The sequence below is a fragment of the Mauremys mutica genome, chromosome 10 (assembly GCF_020497125.1).
Source record: "Mauremys mutica isolate MM-2020 ecotype Southern chromosome 10, ASM2049712v1, whole genome shotgun sequence".
NCBI classification, from domain to species: Eukaryota; Metazoa; Chordata; order Testudines; family Geoemydidae; genus Mauremys; species Mauremys mutica.
Window position 1 is genome coordinate 58956610 of NC_059081.1, and position 27358 is coordinate 58983967.

Consider the following 27358-nt stretch of genomic DNA (forward strand, 5'->3'; position numbering starts at 1 on the left):
ACTTTATCCTTCCTTCTTGCCTTGATTTAAGTTGCTTTGTGTTGTTACTTGGATGAAAACCTGTAGTTATATTGTTTCAGTGAATGTATCAACACTTATGTACCAAGGAAGACTTCTTTACACCAGTGTTGTGACATACAAACTCATCATTCTAATGACTGAGAATAATAATTTGGCTTGGAGGGTGAGGAGGAAGATGGTTGAATTTAAAAAAAAGTAAGCTACATGTAGTAGCCAGATAATATTGTAGCTCTTGGTTTTACCAAAAATATATTAGGCTTTGGCTACACTTGCATTTGAAGCGCTAAGTGTAGTCAAAGCGCCAGCGCTGGGAGAAAACTCTCCCAGCGCTGTCCGTACTCCACCTCCCTGTGGGGAATAACGGACAGCGCTGAGCTTTGACTACACTGGCGCTTTGTAGCGCCGCAATTTGCAGCGCTGCAGAGGGTGTGTTTTCACACCCTGCTGCAGCGCTGCAAATTTGTAAGTGTAGCCAAGCCCTTAGATATATAATATGTATGTTTAGGAAATAAGTGCCCACTGCTGTGTTAACTGTTCCCCCATTACAGGCATTTCACTCGCAAAGATGAATTTAATTCTGTGCATTACAAGTATGAGACTATTTAAATCTGTGGCCCTGTTTAACATCTTTGGCTTTTTGTCTTTTGTGGCATACATAATCATTTATTTCTTACATACCGGTATTGCATGTCTGGTAACGTTCTCTTTTACTGCTTGTCTGCACTGTTAGTCTTATAAAGGCATTACAAGTTAAGGATAAGGAGCTTTACTTGAATTTTAAGATTGAAGTAGATTGAGAATAAAACAATATCCATTTAAAAAGAAGCAAAACAGGCATTTAACCTATTTTTTTTCTGACTTCCTTCCCCCACTATCTTTTGACAAACCAAATATGGAGTCTGATATTGGAGTTGGTTGCATTACTTGCCAACACTGTCACAGAAGTGTACTGTCAACTAAAGATGGAGCTCAGCAGTGTCAACACATAAATTTATTTGAGAATAATATCACTTTGGTAATTTGACTTTACATTTCAAAAAGAGCTTATTCATTCCAAGGAAAACATCAGTAGGAAAGTAAACAGATCCAGTTTCTGTACTAGCAGTGAGCATTATTGTAGTTGTAGGCTGAGCAAATTAAAGAACACATTCATAGCTGTAAACATATGGATTTCCATTTGTAAAGTATCACTGTATCTCTCCTAACCAAGAAGATACTCTAGTAATTACTGAAATAATGGCCCCCTTTCTCCCTCTTTTCTGTTTGTTGAAGTCTTTACATGCCTGTGACTGTCAATCCATATGTTTGCTGAAAATAATTTGCTGTAGGGTTATTAGAAAATAAATGACTACAGCTTCTGCGTTTTGAAAATTTAGAAACCATATCAAGAAAAGTAAATCTGATATTTCAATAATAGTTTAATTTGAAGCCAGCAACATTTTAAAATCATTTTATGCTATTTTTAGACAATTCTTTTTTGGATTTTGGTATGTCTGAATTCCTGTCCATCATTTACTTTTGGTTGTCTGTATATTCAACTTCTCATGTCTACAGCTGGCTGCCCTGGCCCCATCTAGGAGAGATGGATACCACGGTAGATTGATTTAAATCATCAATCTTAATCATAATTTTAATCAGAAAGCAGGATTGAAACCTTAATTTAAATAATTGATTTTAATTTTGTTTTGCATTTGTACTTTTTAGCTATTTTTCTAAAGAGAGGTTCATTCTCACTGGTTGGTATATCCATTTAAAACATGTAGATTTGCAAAGAAATATGGATTTACACTGTTTGTTGGTAGGTTTTGCTAATCAGGAAGATACACTACAGTATTTATATACATGTATCAATGCAATTATATAGCTTAATTTACATTTATTCAGTCTTAATTTTTACTCTCATGTTAGAAAATGGTCAGAGGCATTTCTTATTTAATAGATTAATTTTTTTTTACTCACTTGTGTCAAGCTGCCTTTAGATGGAAATTGGAATTCAATTAAAAATACATAAAAACAGCACTTAAATGTTTTTTATTAGATAAATGAAACTACCTTAAATGTGATGGATACATAAGGGAAAATGTTTATCAAAACATGCTTTGCATTTAAAACTAACTTATTAAATGAAGGAATTACTAACACTGGTAAATGAGCTAATTATGTGTCTGGTTTCCACATCCTTCAAGTTTTTAGAACCAGTAGATCTCATTCTTTTCCACCCATATATTGGAAACAGAAAGTAAGCTTTTTTTTTTTATTTTATTTTTTTAAACTCTGAGTAAGTTTCTCGACTTCGAATGAACTAGTTCAAACGAAAGAAAAATTTCTTTCTGTATCTGCAGAAAAGGCTACTGCCATCAAAAACTACTTTATCACTTCAACAAGGTTCAGGTGCTTAGCCAATGACTTCCAACATTTCAATGGTTTGACTTTCTTTAAAACTTTGGCAGCAAACGTATATTAATTGAATGGTTCATCTCCAGCCCTGACTTATTGTGGTTGACATGAATGATTGTTAGATGCCCATGTCATAGCAGCATCTACCCAAGTACTTTGTATTGAGAATATTGGCAAGAAAATGAGGTGGAATAAGTGAATCTACTTCTCCATTGCCTGCAATTTAACTTTTATTGGGTATTTCATTCTACTGTTTCTTGAATTTTTTTTCCAAATTTCAATAGCATTGTAATAGAGCAGCTGTCTTTTTGTATTTTGTCTATAGTGATGGAAATAGATTTCAGTATATCACGATAGCTTGACCAGCTTAGAACATATTAAAATATACATAGCTTTGTCTACACTAGGCTATTAGAACATAATGAATACTTACTTCTAAAACACCTCTAAATTGTACTTTAGAGAGAGCCTGAGGAGGAGCATTGGAAAGGGAAAAGTGAGTATTTTTCAGATGGGAGTAGGATGGGGAGATAGTGGAAAGAAACCAAGAGGGTTAAGTGAAAAAGGGAGAGCCTGAGAGTGATGAGCTAAAAAAGAGAGAGTGAGATTGGGAGGAAGGGAGGGAGAAGGGGATGGGAAGGAATAACAAAATGTAATGCAAGGAGAAAGCAGGAGGGAAGGAAAGAATGAAGACCACACATTGGAGGTTGGGAGGGGGTCGGGGAAAGGGAGGAAAAGGCCTGTCTGTATATCACAGCACTGCACTTTAAATCATATTGTGGCCTCCTTCAGGGCACCCCACTCAGGTCTCAGGTCCCTAGCCATCACCTGTTTCAGAGTGGGAACCTGTGTTCTTCTCCCTCCAGACCCGGGGTTTTAGGCTGCAATTCCTTCTGCAATTCACTGTGGTCATTTTAGCAAGTCTGAGTTTAGTTCAGGACCTTCCATCCTATTCTCTCCCAATGATAGGGTTAACGAGTGACCAGCCAGCCTTCATAATGCTTTTGTTCTGAATAAACACATTTTCTCTATAAAACAAAGTATCTTGAAAATGATTAACAGCTTATGTGCCTGACTGTTTTAGGAGGTGTCTCCCATCTGTTAGGGGTTTGGGATTAGAAAGAAACGTCCATGCTGCAAGCGTTACTTACGGAGAAAGGCTTTCTCAATGAGGAAGGCTTTGCAGCATTTCCTACAGATGGTCAGACTGGATTTGCCTGATCGCCTCTGGAAGATTATTCCATAGCTGTATCCCATTGACTAAGAATATTTTGTCTCCCACTATACACACTTTGCCCTGAGCTTTTTGATCTGTGTTGTTAGAGAAGTGCAGCTGTCGCAAAAATGGAAGAGAGTATGGGAAAAGCGAAAAAGGCCGCAGAACAAAAATAAGTTGAACCAAAATTTTATGATAAATAATATGCGAAAGTTTGAATTTACACTTTGTGTATGTCTAGATATTGCCAAAGCATCTCTGCCAGGGAAGGCTTATCTCTGGTTCATCAGTTTACTTCTGAAAAATCAAATTTTTTGCCTTTTGAAATGAGTGTACACCAAATGACATATATTCTGACAAGCTTTCCCTGGGGACACTACTTCCAACATTTCTGCCAAAGTTACCTCCCTCTTTCCCTCTGCAAACTACTCACTTTGAACCCTGCAGTGTAAGGGAGGAATGTAGAGGGAGATAGGAATGTATGGGAGGGGGGAGCTTTAGTGACATCGCCCACTGAAATGCCAGCAACCATTAATACAGCCCTTAGTGGTGCCCTGAGAATGGAATTTGGCCTCTAGTCAAAAGTTAGTGAATGTCACTAATATGCTCTAACGAGATAAACAAGTTTTTGTTTCTCTGCTAGTCCCAGGTATACTTCTTTCCATGTTGTTGTGCAGGTAGTGACTAATTTGTAAATTGAATGTGAATGAATCTTTTTAAATGAGAAACAAACAAGCCAAAGGCTCCTGTTTTTTCTGGGAGTGAGTCACCATCTAGTATTAGGGGGTAGCCGTGTTAGTCTATATCCACAAAAACAGCAAGGAGTCCGGTGGCACTTTAAAGACTAACAGATTTATTTGGGCATAAGCTTTCATGGGTAAAAGAAGTGAGGTTTTTTTACTCACGAAAACTTATGCCCAAATAAATCTGTTAGTCTTTAAGGTGCCACCGGACTCCTTGTTATTTTTGCCATCCAGTATTGGTATATAGTGTGATTTTTTTTTTATTTTTTATTTTTTTGCTTTAGAATAGGCTACCAATGAGTCTTTAATGCCTTTACACAAAAAACGTTGTCCATAAGACACTGAAACAAGGATGCCTTTCCAAGCCCACACTGGGCCCCTAGTGGGCATATCCTTAAACCACATGGGATGGGAGAGAAATAGCAGCCTCCCAGTGCACAAAGACTCGTTCTGAGGTGCTAACTAGGGGAACAGTGTCAGCAGGAGCTGGGCTTGAGGAGAGGTATCTTCAGAACCCCTGGACATCTGTGTGTGATACAGGCAATGGTTGGCTGATGTCATGGTAGTTCTAATTTACTAACATGATGTCAACCAGTCGTTCCTGTGATCACTTGGTCTTTCCACTCACCCTTTGTCTTGTCTATTTAGATTTATAAGGTCTTTGCAGCAGGGACCGTTTTAGTATTTGTACAGCACCCAGCACAATCCTGACAGTAGGCTTTTGGGTGCTATCATAAAGAACAAAAAATAATTCATGTTCAGGCTGCCCCCCCTTATTACCAGGAGATGAAGTCCAACTATGAAAAATATGGAAAAGTATATTTTTAATAGAGATCACTCCCCAATGTGGTGTTCATGGTATGAAGTTATATATAGTGCACGTTATACATTTTTTATTCTATATATGATCCTTTGCATGGTTATTGCTGGAATGCAGGACCAATTGAGTCCTATATTGAGTTGATACAGGAAGTGGGATATGGGGCAAAAAAAGTTACATTCCTTAAAACAAGAGTCTAGTGTCATCCTAATTAACTTTAGTGCAAAATACAGAGCATTTTATTTAAATCTCTATACTAAGGATATGTTGATTTAAAAAAAAAGTTAGCATCGTTTAGGAAGCTGACAACCACTGGAGAGTATTTGAGGCTTGTTATAGACTGTCTAAAATATTTTGTTTGAAATTGATATCAGGAAGCAGAGAAGTACTAAAATGAATATGTAACCAGTTGGAAAGAGCTCAACTTAGTTGAGAATTTCTGATGAAAATCTTTTGGTTTGGGACTAAAATTTAATTTTCCCCATCAAAGCTTTTTTTAAGTAATATTTTTAAATGTTTTCTGTCTTGTAGACAATACCATTTCTCATACAATTCTGTAGATCATCAGTAAACATAATTTTTTCTTAATGTGTTCCTTTCACTTTACAGAAAGACCCAGATTATTTGCAGCTTTGGCTGGACAGTTTTGTTTCTAGCTATGAACAATTTCTGGATGTGGACTTCGAGAAGCTTCCCACGAGGTATGTAGAAATTCAGATCTGCTCATGTTGTGTTTGATATCTGGAGAGAACCTGGCTGTGTTCTGGGCTCCAAATCCTGTTTAAAATATATATTATATAATGGTTTGTTCCATGCCAGTATTTCTTGACTGGCACTCCCAGTCCCATTCTTTAAAGGTCAAATTTGGGTTGCTAATTATGAAACTAGGTAAACAGTGGTATTTGCATCAAACCAGGAAATGGCATTAACATAAATTTGTTTTTGTTAGCAGAAATTTACTTATTACAGCTCTTTGTACGTTGCTGAAATAAGTATTCTGCAGTAAGCCTGGTGCATGAAATAATATTTTGGTGGTTTAAAAGAATATATAAGGGAAAGATCTGGATAGTAGATATAGTTTTGCGATTTAATCTCTGGGATTATTTTAATATTAAGGATGAGATAAAATTCTAAATTTGACTAATATAGTTGAAAAAATGTGAAAATAAGCTGCTTCTTTACTTGTCTGCTTAGACCTTAGTTCAGGCTTTTGTATATTGTCCTGCAACAGCAGTGTTACCACCCCCAAGCATTGAAAAGTCATGAGATTGATTTGAAGCATGAAATTTTAAAATATAATAAATGTTTGGTTCTTTTATGCCTTCTGGTTTTTGAGCTTTCAGGGTTCATGTTCTCGAGCTTTTCTTCACAGCCATGAGGGCTAGAATTTTTTTTTTTAACGAAAGCATGGCTTTAGGAACTAGGGCTTTTAAGAAAAACCAAATACTGTGAGACTCAGGGAAAAAATCATGAGAGTTGGCCATAGTTAGGGTGACCAGATGTCCCGATTTTATAGAGACAGTCCCAATTTTGGGATCTTGTTCTTATATAGGCTCCTATTACCCCCCACCCCATCTCGATTTTTCACATTCGCTGTCTGGTCACCCTAGCCATAGTACTATAGCCAATATTACACTGTTTTAGGTGATAGTGATGAATGCAGAGAATGAGGCTCCCTGTACTGTGGTTCTGGTCCTAAATCCATTACAATCAATGTTGGATCAGGTTTTATTTAAGTATTAGCAGTGTCCACAATTTTTGCAAGGAAACACTGAACCCTGAAATTGGGTCCTAGCAGCTTAAAAGTGTACTTTTTCTTAGCTATGTGTAATAATACTTTTCTCAGTTAATATAATATATTCATATAGAATTGATTATATACAATTTATAACAAAAATTAAAAATGTTCTGTTTTGTATTGCATAGTCTGTCAGTTTTGCTTTGGTGAGGCAAAAATGTGTCCTCATAGGGTTGTATTTTTTGCCTAGAAAGTGCATAACTTCTAAATTGTCATTCTATAACATAGTTTAGTATGAGAAATGTTAACAGTGGAATAACTGGACTAAATTAGAAGTGTTCAGAAGTGTTTATCAACTACAGAATTGTTTTTATTTTTTCAGTAGCAACATGGCAGAAGATTAAAAGGAAAAAACATAAACATAAAGATAAACTGTGCAAAAACAATGACTATGCCTTCATTGTGCAGAGTGATAGTTTCAAGAGCTCAGTATAAAATCTGGTATTTTGCTGAGATTAATGACAGGATTAGTGTTGTGACCTAAAAGAGTAGGACTGTATAGGATTGGACTCATTTTGTAACAGATGTAGAGAGAAAATGTCTAGGCAAAATAAGGGAGAGGGCAGGTGACTATTGTGTTTTGATGGCCTGAAATAAATATCCTACTGTGAGACAGTTTATGTTAATTTTAACAATAAATCGGTTTCTGTCCCTGATTGAGTTGAGATATAATCATGGTTGAGATGGTGAAATCCTTCTGGATTTATTTTGTCATACATTATAAAATGTTGTAACTTTGATGGTGCAGTATTTCAAAGAGAAGAAATACAAAAGAATCAGAAACAATTCAGAATAAATATGGAGAGATCACTTTATAATCTGCACATTGCACCATGACATTCACTTGTACCAAAGCTAATCTCTAATTTGTGTCCCGGAGTTGTTTTCCCTTTATACATTTTAATCAAAAGCTAATTCTACCTTCGATTCTGGAAGTGGTTGCGTTCTGCAAGCTGAAATGAGGAATTGTTGAGGGAGAGAGAGATGCTATATGTACTTTCATCTGATAGGATCTCAAAATGCTTTACAGCTACTGCATATGCATGCAGCACTTGATAGACATTTCTGAGTGAAAGGCAACTGAGAATGAGTATTGCAAAACAGGGCAAGGAGAGGAAATTTTGAACAAACTAAGGCACCGTACTTGAATGAAAAATACCACGGGATTTATGTCCATGAAGAGAATATGGGACTTCAGTTTTATCAGTCAAAAGACCAAAACACAGCTGACTTCATGGAACTCTAATTTACTTGTCTCTGAGACATGAAGGAGTGAGTCGGCACTACTGAGATTTGAATTTAAATGGGTAATACCACAAGTGGGTCTGATTATAAGAACATCTTTTTCTGCACATAAAAATATATTTCCTTTTAAATCTTGTATGCCTAGTTTGGGAATCTGAAAAATCACATTTTGTGTAATACATATCTCAAAAAACTCTGAATGAATTTGTTCTGGAAGAGTGGATAAAACATATATGGTAAGGTATTATAGGCCAGAGAAAGAACTATTGGTTGTAGAGTTGGTCGTCTTTTGCAACCCCATGCCTCAGCACGATTGCTACCTATAGTTTTTTATAGTGTTTTATCTAGTTTAGATTTAAGTGTTTCAAGCAGTGGGGTTTATACCACTTCCATTGGGAAGGTGAGTACTCAGCAGTATAATAGATCTGTTGACATCTGTGTACATTGAACATGAGAGATTGTCGGTCCACTATTTTGTATTTTTCAAAGCATCTGTTGCATCTTACTATATGTACAATTGAAAGGATAAAGTCTTAGCAGCTGGTTAGAGGTTATTTTCCTTGCTGAATTGGGAAGAAATTTTTCACTCTGTTTAATAACTGCTAATAACTGCAAAGGCAGTTTGAGTATATTATCAGTTTACAACAAAGAAGCTTAAAGGAAGTTGTTGAAAAACAAATAAAACATTTTTACATATTTACATATTTTTACAAGTTCAAACCCACATAAAAATGACTTAAGACACATGAAAGTCACATAAATAGCACATTTGTCAGGAGTTTATGGCTAAAAAGTGAAGTGTGATTTTCTGCAGTTTTTATATTTTTAAGTGTGTGCTTCCTTTTGTAAAAATGCTAATCTGTAGTTAAACTGCAGCAGGATGAACAACAGTTGGAGACCGGTTTGACTTCATTCACACAATTAGTGTGGTGGATTAACATGTTCACCCATGTTAATGCAAAGATTGAGAAAATAATTAATGAGAGAACTATATTAGTTCCACGGATGCATCAGATTTCTTTCACTTCCAGGTTTTGATGATTTGCTGATAGTCTGACGGTAAAGACAGTGGTTCACAGTTACCAGTGAATTGCACCTCTGATCCCTCCTAATCTCTTCCAGTGTAATCCCCTTCATGTCTCTATCACATGTCTCCAGGTGATTCTCCTATTGTAGATCTGCACCGCATTGTAAACCCATGTCTGGGATCCAGGCTTCTGGACTCAGTGTTTCCAAGCCAGCACTTGAATGTCCACACAGCATTGTAACCTGGGTTTACAGTTGCTGGACCCAAGTCTCACAGCCATGCTCACGCATCATACTGTGCTGTGCAGATCTTCTGATTCAGATCTGTAGTTTCAGCTGTGTCCATATTGCAAAATGACAGGGCTTGGACCTGAATTACAAGGGAAAATCAGCTTCTGACCAACACTCCTAGCAGGGTCTTAGAACTGGGTTCCGAGTGCCCATTGACCTGAGTCAGAGATGCTGTATTTATGTGTGGACAGAAGGGGTGCTTGGGCTCAAACCTGAGTCAGAGCCCAGGCTTAGTCTGCAGTGTAGAGCATACTCCTGCTCTCAGGCCTGGCCATGTGTTGCAGTCCCTTGGTGTTAACTATGATTTCCTCAACAAGTCTGTCTTGGGCTCAGATCTACATTTCTGGAGAAGAAAGTGAGATGGCTAGTGAATCAGTACACAAGTTAGAATTTTATTTTGGCTTGTGGATGAACTTCTGACCCATGTCTTTAAAAGAAAAATACATACCAAAAACAAACGTCGGTTAATACCAGATTTTCCAATTCCCCTTTGAAATAGTCTTGTTTACACAGCTAGCTATACTAGGAAAAGCTGATACTGCGCTTTGTGTACCCTCCACAAATCTGACTGATTTGCTGTGGTGATATGCTAAAATCTTGCTCCATGAGGGATAAGAAATCTTGCTTGTTTCAAATAAACCCGTATTATATTTTCAGTCAGAGCAGCTCTACAAAAATGGACATTTTTTTTTTTTTTGCTCTGCACACAATCTCTTGTTATAATTTTTTTCGCAGTGGCTTGTGCAGTAGCACAGCGAATGTGGTTTTGTAATAACTTCCAGTCTTGCTCCCTGAGGCTTTTTTCCCCTCTGTCTCGTCAGTCAGCCTGTCTTTGGGTAGGGTGGCCAGATGTCCTGATTTTATAGGGACAGTCCCAATATTTGGGGCTTTTTTTTTAGATGGGCTTCTATTACCGCCCGTCCCCGTCCCGATTTTTCACACTTGCTGTCTGGTCACCCTGTCTTTGGGGGGGGCGGGGTGTGTGGCATGAGGGCGTTGCTGCTTACTTTACTGTACAGCATTTAAACCTCTTGCTGAGAAACTACAGTTGGCCTTTTTGGAAAGCTACTTGTCCAGCTTAATTGAAATTATCAATGGAGAAATTTGTGGCCTATAAAGGATTCTGTGTACATTGACTTATGCGTATACACTGGTATCTAGAAAGAGGAGGCTGCCTTCACAGAAAGATGCATTTCTTTTCTGGAGGTTGTGTGGAAGGGAGTAGTTGCTCTGTCTCTGTATGTCTACTTCAGACAGCATCTGTATAGCGTTCTAAAGGATCAGAAGAGTGTGCACAGCTGTACTGCATATGAGTACTTTGAGTTCAGCTAGATGGCACTAATATTCTGGAAATATACAATGTTTACATATATACCAGTGGGTTCTACTTAGGAGAGAGAGTCTCTCTGGTTGGTTTAGCAAACTATATCAATTTCCCCTCTTTTCCTCTGCAGAGATTTCTTCTCCAGTGCTAACAGATACAAATTATTTTGGCCCCAAATAGTGCTGTATTTTCCTTTTAAATATTGGTAGGTATCATCTGAATAGTTGTTTCCCCCCCATCCATAAAGTTCCACTTTTGGAGTTGGACCTGTTTTTGGAGGTTGATTTCTCTCGCTTACCATATCTGGTTCTAACTAAAGGCTGTTGCAGGCTGGGTCCTCCAGTTGTTGCCAGCTCTTCATTTTCCCATAACTATTTCCCATATGTTTCCCTCAAGTATCCTCCCTAGGTCAGACAGCTGACACGACAGAGCATCTCTTCATCAGCTGAAAGAATGAATGAACAGCTCTTGGACTGAAAACTGCACTCCCTGCAAGTGAGATAATGGCAGAAGGAGTCTATAGTAAACATTGCTGCTCCAACCCATCCGAGCATTTCCAGGATGTTATTGAACCAGAATAATCTATGTAGTAGTATTGTGTGTTCTGGCCTTGCTGCTGTTTTTGTCTCTAATTTTCTTCTTCTGACCCTCTCTGATATTTACACAAATCTTTTGAACATAGGAAGATCAACTGGTGAGAATGCATAATGGTTCCCTAGGGCAAAGTCTGGGCATGGCAGGACTCTGATACATTGATTGTGCCAACATAACAGTATTGTGCTTTCTGTTTCTTTTTAAAAATAAGTAGAGGAACGAATCTATTTCCTGGTTTGATCTCCAGAAACAAGTAGTGATGGGGCAGTAATTATTAATACACCAGACAAGTGCCAGGAATCAGATGGATCGCTGGGGATTTCTGTCTGCCAGACTCCTTATTTTCCAGTTTTCTCACATGTAATAGTCCCATTAAATTTCTTATTTGTGTGTCTTGTATACTTAGGATACTGAAAAATTTCACTGTGGATATTTAGTAATTGGGCTTCAGTGGCTACTTTGTAGTTAATATTGTATTTATTTAGTTACTTTTGATCAGTACCAGTGATTGTAAAATTTTTTAATAGAGTGGCCCTACCTTAATATATTTTGTATCACCTTCTCCTTGATTTGGGATTGCACGGACCATGTCCCCTAGTTTTTCCTGTGGTGACTACAGCAGTTACTTACACGGACAAGTAATGTTAAGAAAACCATTTAATGTATTTTTAGCTGCCTTTCAATACAATGTAGTAGATGAGAACAAGGAGGAAGAGCCGGCACAATGTGACCGGGCAGTTTTTTGTGGATCACCAGCAAATATTTGTGAACCACCAATAGCCCCAGTTTAGGAACATGTGTATTATAGTGGCTTGAAACAGTGCACACAGATACACAAGATGTATAAATAAAAAAATCATTTACATACATTAATTATTTTGTGTATTTTTTTAAAGGGTGGATGATGTACCTCCTGGAATATCACTACTTCCTGATAATATTCTGCAGGTCCTGAGGCTTCAGCTGCTACAATGTGTCCAAAAAATGTCAGATGGACTAGAGGAGGAGCAACAAGCCCTATCACTTTTACTTGTCAAATTCTTTATTATCCTTTGCAGGTATTTATTCGGTCTGGCTGCTTCTTTCACCAGTATATTGTTTTGTCTGGGAAATCTTGATTTACTTAAAACGATATAGATAGAGATTCTTAATACACATGCAGTGTGACAAAACATTGCCCAGTAGAGACAGAGACTCTCCATATTGCAGTCAAAACACATGGTATAATGAAAGGAAAAAAACAATAATATGGATAAAGAAGGCCCTGATGAGAAAGGGACTGAGTGGAGAAAATGACAGCATATTATTTGTATTGAAAGTTCAAATCTATGTTACATAACGGAAACAAGATTTAAAAAAAAACCAAAACAGATTGCTAATATGTTTTTGGCCATGAAATAACTTCCAAGGGAACTGTCCAGGGAAAGTTGATTCACATTCTTAACATATTTACATGTCCCTTAGTTTAGGAAAATATTTTATTTTATATTACTGGCATCTTCTGAAACTTTTATCTTCTTTTTTGTGCTATTGCTTAACCATATATCAAACAGCCATATAAGTAGAGGTCTAAAATGTCCATTCCTCCGAAATTTTAAATTGTTCATTAACACAATTTAGAATACAACAGTTTTATCTCTAACAATGTCTATTGAGACAGAGCTGCTCTAATTTACACTCTGCGACTGTCCCCTGAGGAATATCTACAAAATGAGCATAGCTCTCTCACTGGCCATGTACACTCCTCACCTCCAATATGTTCCCATGATGTTGTCTAGAAAGGACCCAGCTCTGCTCTGGCCAGAGAAATCTCTTTTTGCTGGGGATATTCCTCAGGAACCATTTCCAACCTTGTGGTCCTTTCACCCTGCCAGAACAATGAAAAGGCACTGTATGGCAAGAGACAGTTGTGCCCAAATTGCGTTAAAATTCTAAGGGTATGTCCAGACTACCTGCCGGATCGGCGGGTAGCAATCGATTTATCAGGGATCGATATATCGTGTCTCATCTAGACACGATATATCAATCCCCGAATGCGCTCCCGTTGACTCCGGAACTCCACCAGAGCGAGCGGCAGTAGTGGAGTCAACGGGGGAGCCGCGGCCGTCAATCCCGTGCCGTGAGGATGGGAGGTAAGTCGAATTAAGATACATCGACTTCAGCTATGCTATTCCCGTATCTGAAGTTGCGTATCTTACATCGACCCCGCATTCCGAGTGTAGACCAGGCCTAAGGATAAGTTAAGGAAACAGTAGTAGCTGTAGCTTCAGATTTCTGTGCTTTGTCAATTTTAGTTAGTCATTGAAAAAATATTCTTTTTTGTCACTGAACTCCTTATTTTAGTTCACATGTCTCAAGGGTTGAGAAGTGTGTTTGCAACACCTACAATATGCAAGCAGGAGTGGTTTTCTTTTGCCTTTTATGTTTTGTGTAGTGTTCTAAAAATATACACTCAGATGCCTATCCTTTTAATTAAAAGAAAAAACCCCAAAACTGATAATAGGCCTGTGGAAAACTCACTCGGGGTTTTAGAAACCATTTGTGGCTAAGCCACCAGTTTTCTTAGTGATGTCAGAGGAATAATTGTTGTCTTTGGTATCAGATTCCATTTCTGAGTTTTGTTTATTTAGAATGCTCTGTGAATCAATTTAACTTCTGGAATCTGAGATTCCAGATAAAACAGACATGACTGGAGCTCTGACTGTACTCTAATTTTCTTCTAGCTGGAAGACACACATGTATAGTATCTTAATGTGAGAGGAATAAACATTACAGTATATTATTTTGGTGGATATTTTTAAAATATTGACGTGTATTGTTTTTTATTGAATGCTAAAAAAAAGCTTCAGGGGCCTGTTCAAATAATATTACAATATACAAACAACTGTGGCTCATGTTGCTCCTACAGAAATCTGGCTAATGTGGAAGAAATTGGGACTTGCTCCTACATTAACCATATTATCACCATGACTACACTCTACATTCAGCAGGTACGTGGAATTACAACTCTCGTATATATTGCTGCTAGAAATACAGAAGGAGGATTGAGGGCTCAAGATTGGGAACTAGGGGGTCTGGATTTTCTTCCTAACTCTGCCACAAACTTCTTGTATGTCTTTAGGCAGGTCACACATTCTTGCTGTACATCAGTTTTCTATCTTTAAAATCAGAACAACAGTACCTACCCACGTTACTGCAATGATTTAAGGCTTCTTTTATTTATATATACAAAAGGGCTTTACAGTCCTTAGTTGAGAGTACTCTAGAACAGCCAAGTATTCGGAATTTGTACTAAGTTGGATGAGTGTAGAATTTAATGAAAGGCTGAAGAGAAGGCTTAATTATTGCATGTTTATATGTAGCGATCCCTGTTCTTGATCAGTAATGCATTTTTTTCACTGCTTATTTACAAGCATCTGAAAAGTCTTAATAGAACAGTTTTAAAATGTGTTCTAAGCAATTGAAGTTAAAAGAATTATTTTAGAAGAATTGGTTTCTTTAGTTAGGAGGTGATTTCAATACTTCAGTTTATGGTGCGTATTGAAATGTCAGCCATACTTAGGAAGTATTTGGGTAGGGAATATTTAAAATTGTGGAGGTCTGTTCCCCACAGTGTACATGTGAAATTGCCATTAGTGTCAGTGAGTGTTATGCACGTATATCATGAAGATAGTAGGACCTTTGAGTTGATGATTATTTTTAGTACATTGTATATTGCATATCTCAGTAAAGCAGAAGGAATTTCTGCTGGGATTTTCAAAGGAGCCTAAGTGAGGCAGGTTCAGATATGCCATTGAAAGTGAGTGAGGATCGGATGCCCAACACCCTTAAGGTCTCTGGAGAATCCCAGCCTTACTCCGTTGGTGAACTTCTTTCTTCACAAAATTTGTGTTCCTAGAAGGATTCTGATCATAATTGTTTGTTTCTTTTCTCTCAGTTAAAAAGCAAAACTAAAGAGAAAGAAGTGGCAGATCAGTCACCTATAGAAGAGTTTGTAAGACACGCATTGGCTTTTTGTGAAAGTCTCTATGATCCGTATCGAAACTGGAGGCAGCAAATTGCAGGGTATGTGTTTACCTAATATAGTAAATTCTAATATTGTGATAATTTCTTTAAAATGTTACTATAATGATATCTTATGGTTTCAACGCAACCATGGTCACTGCACACTAAGCTGAAATGAGACATAATTACACTGACACACTTGTACTCTTGCATTTTAGCAGCTACTAGCATTGGTAGCACTGAGGACTAGATTTGATACCAATAAGCTTTCCCAAAGATATGTTCTGTATTGAAAACATGAATGAAGGAATCAAGAAATTATCTCTTTGCACCAAAATCAATACTGTGATGCAGACATACTGATAATTATTAGGGTACTGTACTACACTGCCACTAAGAGTATTGGAGTACTAATCTATCCCAGTTCCATCAAATAAAAACCCAGATTTTTTTATTTGAAAGTTCTGGAGAGAATAGATAGCCAGGGTCCCAGCTGAGGACTTCCTGAGGTACATGTTTAGAAGCAGATTAGTGATGTATGCTATATGCTGGGTTCTAATCACTTGAAATCGTGTATGATTTTTGCTAGAGATGCTACCTGTTCCCTTATTTTAGTACTAAAAATAGAGATTGAGAGGAAATAATTAATCTATTACAAATCTCTACATACTCCTGCTTACTTTTAAAACATTTATTAAATATTTCAAGTATACAAATTATTATTTACAAAACAGATGTTGTTTTGTTAGCATTGTTGTGGTATTCATTACCACAGTATCAAAACAAAATTTTAAAAGGCTCTGCGTTTAGTTGGAAGCTGTTGCACTATGACCTACATAGCTGAATCAAATATGTGCCCAATCTTCATCTGAAAATTTTATTAGTAATAATTTCTTATAGTAGCTTTCCTATTTTCCCGGAAAATGGTGTCTTATGAATCCATCAGTTTTTCCAAGGGATAACATTTCCCTACTACAGCTGCCCAAAATATGGGGAAAGGAAGGAGATAAGAGGAGGAAAACAATACATAGCTCCTTATCAAATAAGATCCAGTCACAGGAGACCTCAGGCCCTGAGAGGAGTGCTAGTGAGGCTCTGAGTACTTCCAGAACCATGAAGCATGTTAAGATTCCAACTAAATCCCATACCTCAGCGGAAAAGGGCTTAGTACCAAAGAATGCTACTACTAAGAGACCAGCTTCACTGGAATCAATCAACTGTGGAAGATTTACCTTTCAGTGGCCAGAAACTTTTTGCAGATTCCATGGATGACTCATTTCATAACCTACTCTAGGGCAACACTTAAGTCTTTAGGGATATACATGCCTGCAAATAAAAGGAAGTTTAGCCGGTCTCAATCAGCACAAAGATCTCGCCCTGCTCTATTTTCCACCTTCCCTAGGTTACTGGAACCACTGGCTAAGTATCATAGAATCTTAGAATCAAAGACTATCAGGGTTGAAAGGGACCTTAGGAGGTCATGTAGTCCAATCCCTTGCTCAAAGCTGGACCAATCCCCCACTAAATTAACCCAGCCAGGGATTTGTCAAGCCTGACCTTAAAACCATCTAAGGAAGGAGATTCCACCACCTCCCTAGGTAACCCATTCCAGTGCCCCACCACCCTTCTAGTGAAAATGTTTTTCCTAATATCCAACCTAAACCTCCCCCACTGCAACTTGAGACCATTACTCCTTGTTCTGTCACCGGCTACCACTGAGAACAGTCTAGATCCATCCTCTTTGGAACCCCCTTTCAGGTGGTTGAAAGCAGCTATCAAATCCCCTCTCATTCTTCTCTTCTGCAGACTAAATAATCCCAGTTCCCTCAGCCTATCCTCATAAATCATGTGCTTCAGCCCCCTAATCATTTTTGTTGCCCTCTGCTGGACTCTTTCCAGTTTTTCCACATCCTCCTTGTAGTGTGGGGCCCAAAACTGGACACAGTACTCCAGATGAGGCCTCACCAGTGCCGAATAGAGGGGAATGATCACCTCCCTCGATCTGCTGGCAATGCTTCTACTTATACAGCCCAAAATGCCATTAGCTTTCTTGGCAACAAGGGCACCCTGTTGACTCATATCCAGCCTCTCGTCCACTGTAAACCCTAGGTCCTTTTCTGCAGAACTGCTGCCTGGCCACTCGGTCCCTAGTCTGTAGCAGTGCATGGGACTCTTCCGTCCTAAGTGCAGGACTCTACACTTGTCCTTGTTGAACCTATTCAGATGCCTTTTGGCCCAATCGTCTAATTTGTCTAGATCCCTCTGTATCCTATCCCTACCCTTCAGCATATCTACCATTCCTACCAGTTTAGTGTCATCTGCAGACTTGCTAAGGGTGCAGTCCACGCCACCCTCCAGATCATTAATGAAGATATTTAACAAAACCAGCCCCAGGACCGACCCTTGGGGCACCCCACTTGATACCAGCTGCCAGCTAGACATGGAGCCATTGATCACTACCCGTTGAGCCCGATGATCTAGCCAGCTTTCTTTCCACCTTATAGTCCATTCATCCAGCCCATACTTCTTTAACTTTCCAGCAAGAATACTGTGGGAGATTGTATCAGAAGCTTTGCTAAAGTTAAGGAATAACACGTCCACTGCTTTCCCCTCATCCACAGACCCAGTTATCTCCTCATAGAAGGCAATTAGGTTAGTCAGGTATGACTTGCCCTTTGCTGAATCCATGCTGACTGTTCCTGATCACTTTCCTCTCCTCCAAGTGCTTCAGAATTGATTCCTTGAGGACCTGCTCCATGATTTTTCCAGGGACTGAGGTGAGGCTGACTGGCCTGTAGTTCTCCGGATCCTCCTCCTTCCCTTTTTTAAAGATGGGCACTACATTAGCCTTTTTCCGGTCATCCGTGACCTCCCCCGATCGCCATGAGTTTTCAAAGATAATGGCCAATGGCTCTACAATCACATCCACCAACTCCTTTAGCACCCTCGGATGCAGCGCATCTGGCCCCATGGACTTGTGCTCGTCCAACTTTTCTAAATAGTCCTGAACCACTTCTTTCTCCACAGAGGGCTGGTCACCTCCTCCCCATGCTGTGCTGCCCAGTGCAGCAGTCTGGGAGCTGACCTTGTTTGTGAAGACAGAGGCAAAAAAAGCATTGGAGTAGCTGGAGTCTCAAGGACACTGCTAAAGTGGAGTGACTAACCCCAGCCCTGTTGGTAATTTTAGAACGGGGAATGAGTTTAAGTGGTTGAGGTTTTCAAAGAAAAAGCCTGCAACTACCTTGACTGCTTTATCCCAGCCTTCACCATCATGCAAACGCCAGTTTTGCTGATTTGGTCATGAGACCTGACCACCCAATGACTAGGTTTTATCAGCTGCATGATACAACCCCGCTTCCTCAATTTGGTCACTGCCTCTCTATTTCATCAAAGATGGGAGGCTATAACATTGGACAAATGGGTATTGGAGACCATTACTTCAGATTATACTATCCAATTTACCTCTACCCTGCCCTTTCAACCCCTTTCCCCATCCCTTTTCAGGGACCCCCTCTCAGAGCAGTTGCTCACACAGGAGATCTCATCACTCCAGAGTCTAGGAGCCATAGAGCCAGTCCCACTTCAACACAGAGGAAAAAGGTTCTATTCAAGATATTTTCTGAAACCTAAGAAAAATTAGTGTTGGAGGCCAATAGTAGGTCTCAGGCAATTGAATAAGCATGTCCCAACATTTGAAATTCAGAATGGTGTCCCTAGCAGTTATTCCCTCCCTGCAATTTGGCAACGGCTTTGTGACCCTCAACCTCAAAGATGTCTATTTCCACGTAGTGCTTCGTCCTTCTCACAAAAGATTTCTTTATTTCACTTTCAATTGCAATCATTACCTGTACTGGGTACTACACTGTACCCCCATGGTATTCTCAAAAATCATTGCAGTCATAGCTGCATACCTCTGTCATCTAGGAATAACTGTCTTCCCTACCTCAATGACTGGCTCCTCCAGAGTCGGTCATATCACGAGGTATGGTCAAGCAGTTCAGACAAGTTCAGGAAGGAAGGAAGATAAATCTCGAGAAATCGATCTTGACTCCCTACCCAACAAAATGTCTTTATAGAAGTGCTTCTGGATTTGATAATGGGCAAAGCTCATCTCCCACTTGACAGGTTCCATGCTTTAAAGAACATTATACAAAGTGTGTATGTAGCAGAGCCCTCAAGTTCCAGCAAGGACATGTCTGCAACTGTGGGACACATGGCAGCTTGTGTTTTTATGACACAAAATACCAGGCTGCATCTTTGACATCTCCAGGAGTGGCTCAGTACTGTTTTTATACTCAACAAGCACAGATATTTGTATCCAGTCAGGTCCTACAGTCACTCACCTAGTGGATGATTCCATCCAAAATGTATGCAGGAATCCTGTTCAGCTGGAATCCCCCTACATTCTTCTTAACACTGGATGCTTACCTTTTTGGGCTGGGGATCCCATTTGGGCCCATGTACAGTCCAAGGCAAATGGCCACAACAGGAACAGCTCTTTCACATCAACCTGTTGGAATGAAGGGCGGTCAGAAATGCTTGCCGCCACTTTCTTCTCTTACTCAAAATCAAGTCCATTAAGATCATCACAACATAGCATGTGTGTAGTATATCAATCAGCAGGGCAGAACACATTCCCCTTCACTCTGCACCAAAGCAATAAAGCTTTGGAACAGGTGCATAGCCAAGCGAATAATCATAGAATCATAGAATTCAAGATCAGAAGGGACCATTATGATCATCTAGTCTGACCTCCTGCAAGATGCAGGCCACATAAGCCGATCCACCCACTCCTTTAGCAAGCGACCCCTGCCCCATGCTTCGGAGGAAGGCGAAAAACCTCCAGGGCCACTGCCAATCTACCCTGGAGGAAAATTCCTTCCCGACCCCAAATATGGCGGTCAGTTGAACCCCGAGCATGCGGGCAAGACTCTCCAGCCATACCCCCTGGAAAAAGGTTAAGAATATCATATCATTGACCCATTGTACTATTTACCAGTGTGGCACTTAATTGACCTATTGACTAAGCCCGTTATCCTATCATACCATCTCCTCCATAAACTTATCTAGCTTAATCTTAAAGTCATGGAGGTCCTTCGCCCCCACTATTTCCCTCGGTAGGCTGTTCCAGTATTGCACTCCCCTGATGGTTAGAAACCTTCGTCTAATTTCAAGCCTAAATTTCCTGACTCACAATTTATATCCGTTTGTCCTCGTGTCCACATTAGCACTGAGCTGAAATAATTCCTCTCCTTCCCTGGTATTTATCCCTCTGATATATTTAAAGAGTGCAATCATATCTCCTCTTATCCTTCTTTTGGTTAAGGAAAACAAACCGAGCTCATCAAGTCTCCTTTCATACGACAGGCCTTCCATTCCTCGGATCATTCTAGTGGCCCTTCTTTGTACCCGTTCCAATTTGAATTCATCCTTCTTAAACATGGGAGACCAAAACTGCACACAATACTCCAAATGAGGTCTCACCAACGCCTTATATAACGGGACTAGCACCTCCTTATCCCTACTAGAAATACCTCGCCTAATGCATCCCAAGACCGCATTAGCTTTTTTAACGGCCACATCACATTGCCTACTCATAGTCATCCTACGATCAGCCAGGACTCCTAGGTCCTTCTCCTCCTCCGTTACTTCCAACTGGTGCGTCCCTAGCTTATAACTAAAATTCTTATTAGTCATCGCTAAATGCATAACCTTACACTTCTCACTATTGAATTTCATCCTGTTACTAATACTCCAGTTTACAAGGTCATCCAAATCTCCCTGGAGGATATCCTTTTCCGAGTTGGCAATACCTCCCAACTTGGTGTCATCCGCAAACTTTATCAGCCCACTCCTACTCTTGGTTCCCAGGTCAGCAATAAATAGATTGAATAAAATCGGACCCAAAACCGAACCTTGAGGAACTCCACTGGTAACCCCCCTCCAACCCGACAGTTCCCCCTTCAATACTACCCTCTGCAGTCTCCCCTTTAACCAGCTCCTTATCCACCTCTGGATTTTCATTTCGATCCCCATCTTTTCCAATTTAACCAGTAATTCCTCATGCGGTACCGTATCAAACGCCTTACTGAAATCCAGATATATTAGATCCACCGCATTTCCCTTGTCTAAAGAATCTGTTACTTTCTCAAAGAAGGAGATCAGGTTGGTTTGGCACGATCTACCTTTCGTAAATCCATGCTGTAATCTATCCCAGTTGCCATCGGCCTCATGCTCCGTAACCACTCTCTCTTTTAAAATTTTTTCCATGATTTTGCATACTACAGATGTTAAACTAACTGGCCTGTAGTTACCCGGGTCACTTTTTTTTCCCCTTCTTGAATATAGGAACTACATTAGCTAATCTCCAGTCAAACGGTACAATCCCCGAATTTAGGGATTTATTAAAAATCATCGCTAACGGGCTAGCAATATCACTCGCCAATTCCCTTAATATTCTAGGATGAAGATTATCCGGGCCCCCCGATTTACTTCCGTTAAGATGTTCAAGTTTGGCTTCTACCTCAGATACCGTAATGTCTACCCCCATATCTTCATTCCCATCGGTCCCTCTATCACTATTCCTTAGCCCTTCATTAGCCTCATTAAAGACCGAGGCAAAATATTCGTTCAGATATTGTGCCATTCCAAGATTATCCCTAATCTCCACTCCGTTTAAAGTTTTAAGCGGTCCCACTTCTTCTTTCTTGGTTTTCTTCCTATTTATATGGCTAAAAAACCTTTTGCTATTGGTTTTAATCCCCCTTGCTAGGTCCATCTCCACCCGTCGCTTTGCCTTTCTCACTGCTTCCCTACATCCCCTTACCTCAATAAGGTAGGTTTCTTTGCTGATCCCTCCCATTTTCCACTCCTGGTACGCTTTCTGTTTTTTCTTAATGACCCCTCTAAGACGCTTGCTCATCCAGCTCGGTCTAAAACTGCTACCTACAAGCCGTTTTCCCTTTCTCGGGATACATGCCTCTGACAACTCCTGCAACTTCAACCTGAAGTAACCCCAGGCGTCATCTGCCTTTAGATCCCTAAATATGTTAGTCCAGTCCACTTCCCTAACTAGTCGCCTTAATTTAGTAAAGTTAGCCCTTTTGAAATCGTAAACCCTAGTCTCAGATGCAATATTGATTATCCTCTCATTTATTTTGAAACGAATTAGCTCATGATCACTCGAGCCAAGGTTGTCCCCTACAACTATTTCCTCAACAAGGTCCTCGTTACTCACCAAAATCAGATCTAAATGGCATCCCCCCTCGTCGGTTCAGCAACCACTTGATGAAGGAATTCATCAGCTATCACGTCTAGGAAAAGCTGAGCCCTATTATTATTACTAGCATTTGTTTCCCAATCTATATCCGGGAAGTTAAAGTCCCCCATGATCAAGCAGTTCCTATTAGTATTTACCTCCTTAAAAACATTAAAGAGCTCTCTATCCGTCTCCAAGCTAGATCCCGGCGGTCTATAGCACACTCCAATCACTATCCCGGGTGAGGCTCTGGTAGTTTTCTTCCCCAATGTGACCATTGCCCAGACAGACTCCGTATTATCCATTGCATTGCTAGTTATTTCATTACATTTCACCTCATTATTGATATACAATGCTACTCCCCCACCTTTACCTTTGCATCGGTCTTTCCTAAACAGCACATACCCTTCCATACCTGTACTCCAGTCATGGCTACCGTTCCACCATGTTTCGGTTATTCCTACGATATCCGGTTTCAATTCTCGGACCAGGAGCTCCAGTTCCTCCATTTTATTACCTAAGCTTCTCGCATTGGTGAACAAACATCCTAATTTTTGCTGATGGGCTCCTCTCACTCTTTTCACCCAACTCAGTAGGGACACAGTACTACCAGTATGACCTGTAGATCTAGTATCCGTCCCCCCCCTCTTCCTTACACCTAACCGTCCCCCTCTGGCTATATCTGTTGTTATCTTGTTGTTCTCACTCCCAATGTATAAATTTGGCGTGGAGAGCACCAGGACCTCTCCCAACCGTCTCCCCCCAGTGTCTAGTTTAAAGCTCTTTTAATCAGATGAGCCAGCCTCCCTCCTAGAAGTCTACTTCCTTCCCTACTCAGGTGGAGCCCATCCCGAGAGAACAGTTGTCTGTCCCCAAAAGCCTCCCAGTGCCCATACATCCCAAAGCCCTCCTTGTAACACCACTCCCTCAGTCAACTATTAATCGTCACGATCCTCTCACCCCTTTGGCGCCCTTCCCTAGGGACAGGTAGGATCCCACTGAAGATCACCTGAGCCTCAATTTCCTTAAGCGTCTTACCCAACCTGGCATAGTCTCCCTTGATCCTTTCTAGCGAGAATCTAGCAGTGTCATTCGTTCCTACATGATCGTGGCTTCTTACCTCCCATGGATACAAACACCATGGCGGATAACCTGAGTAGACATTTATCTCTCGTATCCTCAACAAAATATTCCTAGCTTGTAGATTTCCAGAGGTCAACCTTTTTGCCATAGCAGCAAACACAAAGTGTAGGAAATTCTGTTCTAGATGGAGATTCAATCCCCAATCTCTAGGAGACGCTTTCCTCATTACATGGTGAGATGGGGTGTGCTCCCTACACTGGCTCTGCAAGAGCGGAGTTAGGCCAGGTGGGCCAAATCAGCCGATTGGTTTGCAAACAGGGGAGCTTTAGGCTGGAGGTAGCTAATTAATGAGAACATCATGTGTGAGGGACAGGTGGGGCTTCTACAATAGACAGGAAATTGGGAGCAGAGGAGGGGGCGGGGAGAAATCTGCAGTCACTCCCTGGGAGAAGGAAGGAATGTTGGGGGGCTGCAGAGACAAAGTTGCCTGAAGTTACTCCCTGGGAGAAGGGAGTGAAAAGACTGGCAAACCTAGGGGAGTGGTGAAGGCAAGGATTTATGGAAGCGGCTTAGGGGAAGGCAGCAAGGTGCAGGGAACAGTCCGTGGCTGCTGTGTAGAGGGTCCCTGAACTGGAACCTGGAGTAGAAGCTGGGCCCCGGGCTCCCCTGCCAGCCACTGTGGGAGTGGACATCTAAAATAGTGAATGCCAGTGAAAATGAGGGAAGATCAGAGTCTAAAATAGGGAAAGAACAAGTCAAAAATTACTTAGACAAGTTAGATGTTTTCAAATTACCAGGGCTTGATTAAATGCATCCTGGAATACTCAAGTAGCTGACTGAGGAGATATCTGAGCCAACAAAAATCCTAATCCCCCCCACACCAAACCCTGGTATTGCAACTTTAAGGTTACAGACTTAAACAGAAGAAAGTCAAGATATGCAAAAACTGAGGTTTAGAGATTGCGTACATTTATCACCTACCCGTGTATTATAAAGAAAAAGGCTGAACATTTATCTAGAGGGAGCTTGATTGCAACTGATCCACTTCAAACTCTCAATTTCTTTCTCTGTTCTAAAAACTAAGCTATTTTTTTTAAATGGTAGAAGATGGAAGCCAGAATGAACAGAGAGAGAGAAGTATGACAGAAGGAATCATTTTGGTTTTATGAGATTAAAATGCTAATATAATCACTGTTGAAATAAAGATTTAAGAGCAGTATCAGTGAGTAATTTTCCTTAAAATTAATCTTTTTCCATAATAAACCCCTAATACAGTTTCTTGCCCATTTTCAAATTGCATGGTTTAGAAATTTGGCAGTAAAGTTGGTGGCTTGGTTGCTGTTATTACGATCAAATAACAGATTCCTCTTTTTAAAAAACCAAAACCATACTGTAAATGTCAAGCCATTTTAAGTGTGGAGCAGTGAACACATGACTATTTGTGACTCAGTTTTCAGGATGAAAACACTTATTCTTTCTTTTTGATCTTGTAGGATAAAGATACTGTAGTTTGTTTCTGCAGTGTATTTGTGACCTATTCACAAATAAACATTGGTGCCATCTCTGACTTCTCTCATGTATCATTTTTTGATTGTAGGCGAATCCTGAGTAGTGTTGAAAAGAGCAGACAGAAGTATAAACCTGCTTCCCTCACAGTGGAATTCATCCCTTTCTTTTACCGTAAGTACTATTGCCAGTATGTGTGTGTTACTGATCACCTTTCAAGGAACAAACTTCTTGGAGCTATAGTTCCAAGCTTCCTTTCCAAGGTGAGGGCTTATTGAAGTTTGCTCTACCTCTTTTGTACCTAAGAATTTGGCTTTGTTTGGCATGCCATCATCATGCCATCCTCATCCGTGGTATTGTGGACTTTCTCAGTCTGGATCTTTCAAGCATTTTCATGGTGCAGCATACCATATTTGAACGAAAAGATGGTCTCATGGCTCACCTGCTGTCTCCTATTCTGTTGCACATGCAACCTGCCTTTCCATGTGTGTTCACATAACATCGCTGTGGCAACAGCAGAAGTTATGGCATGGAAAAGTAATATTAGGAGAGTATTTATGTATTTTCAGTTGCCTCTTATGTGTTTTAGCCACTGGAAACAAGAAAAGCCAGAACCACGTAACCAGCAAATGCTCCTTGGACTATAGTTTGCTAACGTCTGTGCTAAGCTATGTTTCTTCCGGTCAAGTCATTAAATGTAGCTGTGACAACTGTGTATTTTAGATTTCAAATGTTCTTAGCATTACAAATGGCTTCAGGAGAAATCAAAAGGGGAGGGCCTCAAGAGGCATGTACTGTATTTTGATACACCATTACATAGACTACTGTGTCTAGGACATACAGTAATTGTAGGACACTCTACACAGTTTTGTCCTGTTCTCTAAAGGTAGGAAGAACTATGCAAAGGAGCTTTGTGGATGAATCATAGAATATCAGGGTTGGAAGGGACCTCAGGAGGTCATCTAGTCCAACCCCCTGCTTAAAGCAGGACCAATCCCCAGATAGATTTTTGCCCCAGATCCCTAAATGGCCCCCTCAAGGATTGAACTCACAACCCTGGGTTTAGCAGGCCAATGCTCAAACCACTGAGCTATCCCTCTTTTACTCAACCCTCTAATTGTTAAATGCCTGCAGCTGCATGCGGCCAAAACATTTGTTGATATCGCATAACTGCCAATAATTGCCTTCTCTGTTAGTTTATATCTACTGATAGATGAAACCTCCCATGTTCTGCTCTTGTCAGAGTTACTTTTTTTAGTCATCTCTTAGGCTTTGTCTACACTAGAAAGGGTTTGCATGGCACAACTATGCCAGCAAGTGCAGGTGCAGTTTGTACCAGCAAAAATAGTCAGTTCCCCAAACAAAATAAGCTGTACTAGCAAAAGGACACTTCTGCTGAGACATCTGTGTCTACATTAGCGCTTTTGACAGCGTAGCTTGTTGGTTAGGGAGGGTGTTTTGTTTTTCCCCCTCACACTTCTAACTGGCATAGCTATGCTAACAAAACTTTAAAATGTAGACCCAACTGTCTTCTGCCTTCTAAAACAGTTTTTCTCAGATTTTGTTCAGATAGTTCTTCGTATTAATAATTTACAGCAATAAGATTTTTCTTTTTATACATAAACAAGAAAATGATACAGTAACTCCTCACATAACGTTGTAGTTATGTTCCTGAAAAATGCGACTTTAAGTGAAACAATGTTAAGCGAATCCAATTCCCCCATAAGAACTAATGTAAATGTGGGGGTTAGGTTCCAGGGCAGCTTCACCTACTCTGCAAACGCCAGGGGTGGGGGGCTCAACCCTCAGTCCGCCCACTCCACCCCTTCCCCCAAACCCCCACCCTTGACCTGCTTCTTCTCTCCCCCCACCTCCTCCCCCTTTACTTCGCACGCTGCGTCCTGACTCCTCCTTCCTCCCTCCCCTCCCTTCTAAACACCCCAAGCCAGCTGATTTCCCTGTTCAGGAGGCAGGGGAGGGAGGGGGGGACGCGTGCTGAGTCCTCGCTCCTCCCCCCCCCCACCCGGGACA

General features: G+C 40.3%; 1 protein-coding gene across 1 annotated transcript in view; it reads left to right on the forward strand.

Moving 5' to 3' along the window:
• NBEAL1 (neurobeachin like 1) overlaps nt 1–27358 on the forward strand; it is a 150919-nt gene that overhangs the window by 15067 nt on the left and 108494 nt on the right. The window contains exons 2-6 of the mRNA XM_045033167.1: nt 5807–5898; nt 12372–12533; nt 14384–14465; nt 15413–15540; nt 25419–25501. Coding sequence (XP_044889102.1) covers nt 5807–5898; nt 12372–12533; nt 14384–14465; nt 15413–15540; nt 25419–25501 — 547 coding nt within the window. The remainder of the gene's footprint in view (nt 1–5806; nt 5899–12371; nt 12534–14383; nt 14466–15412; nt 15541–25418; nt 25502–27358) is intronic.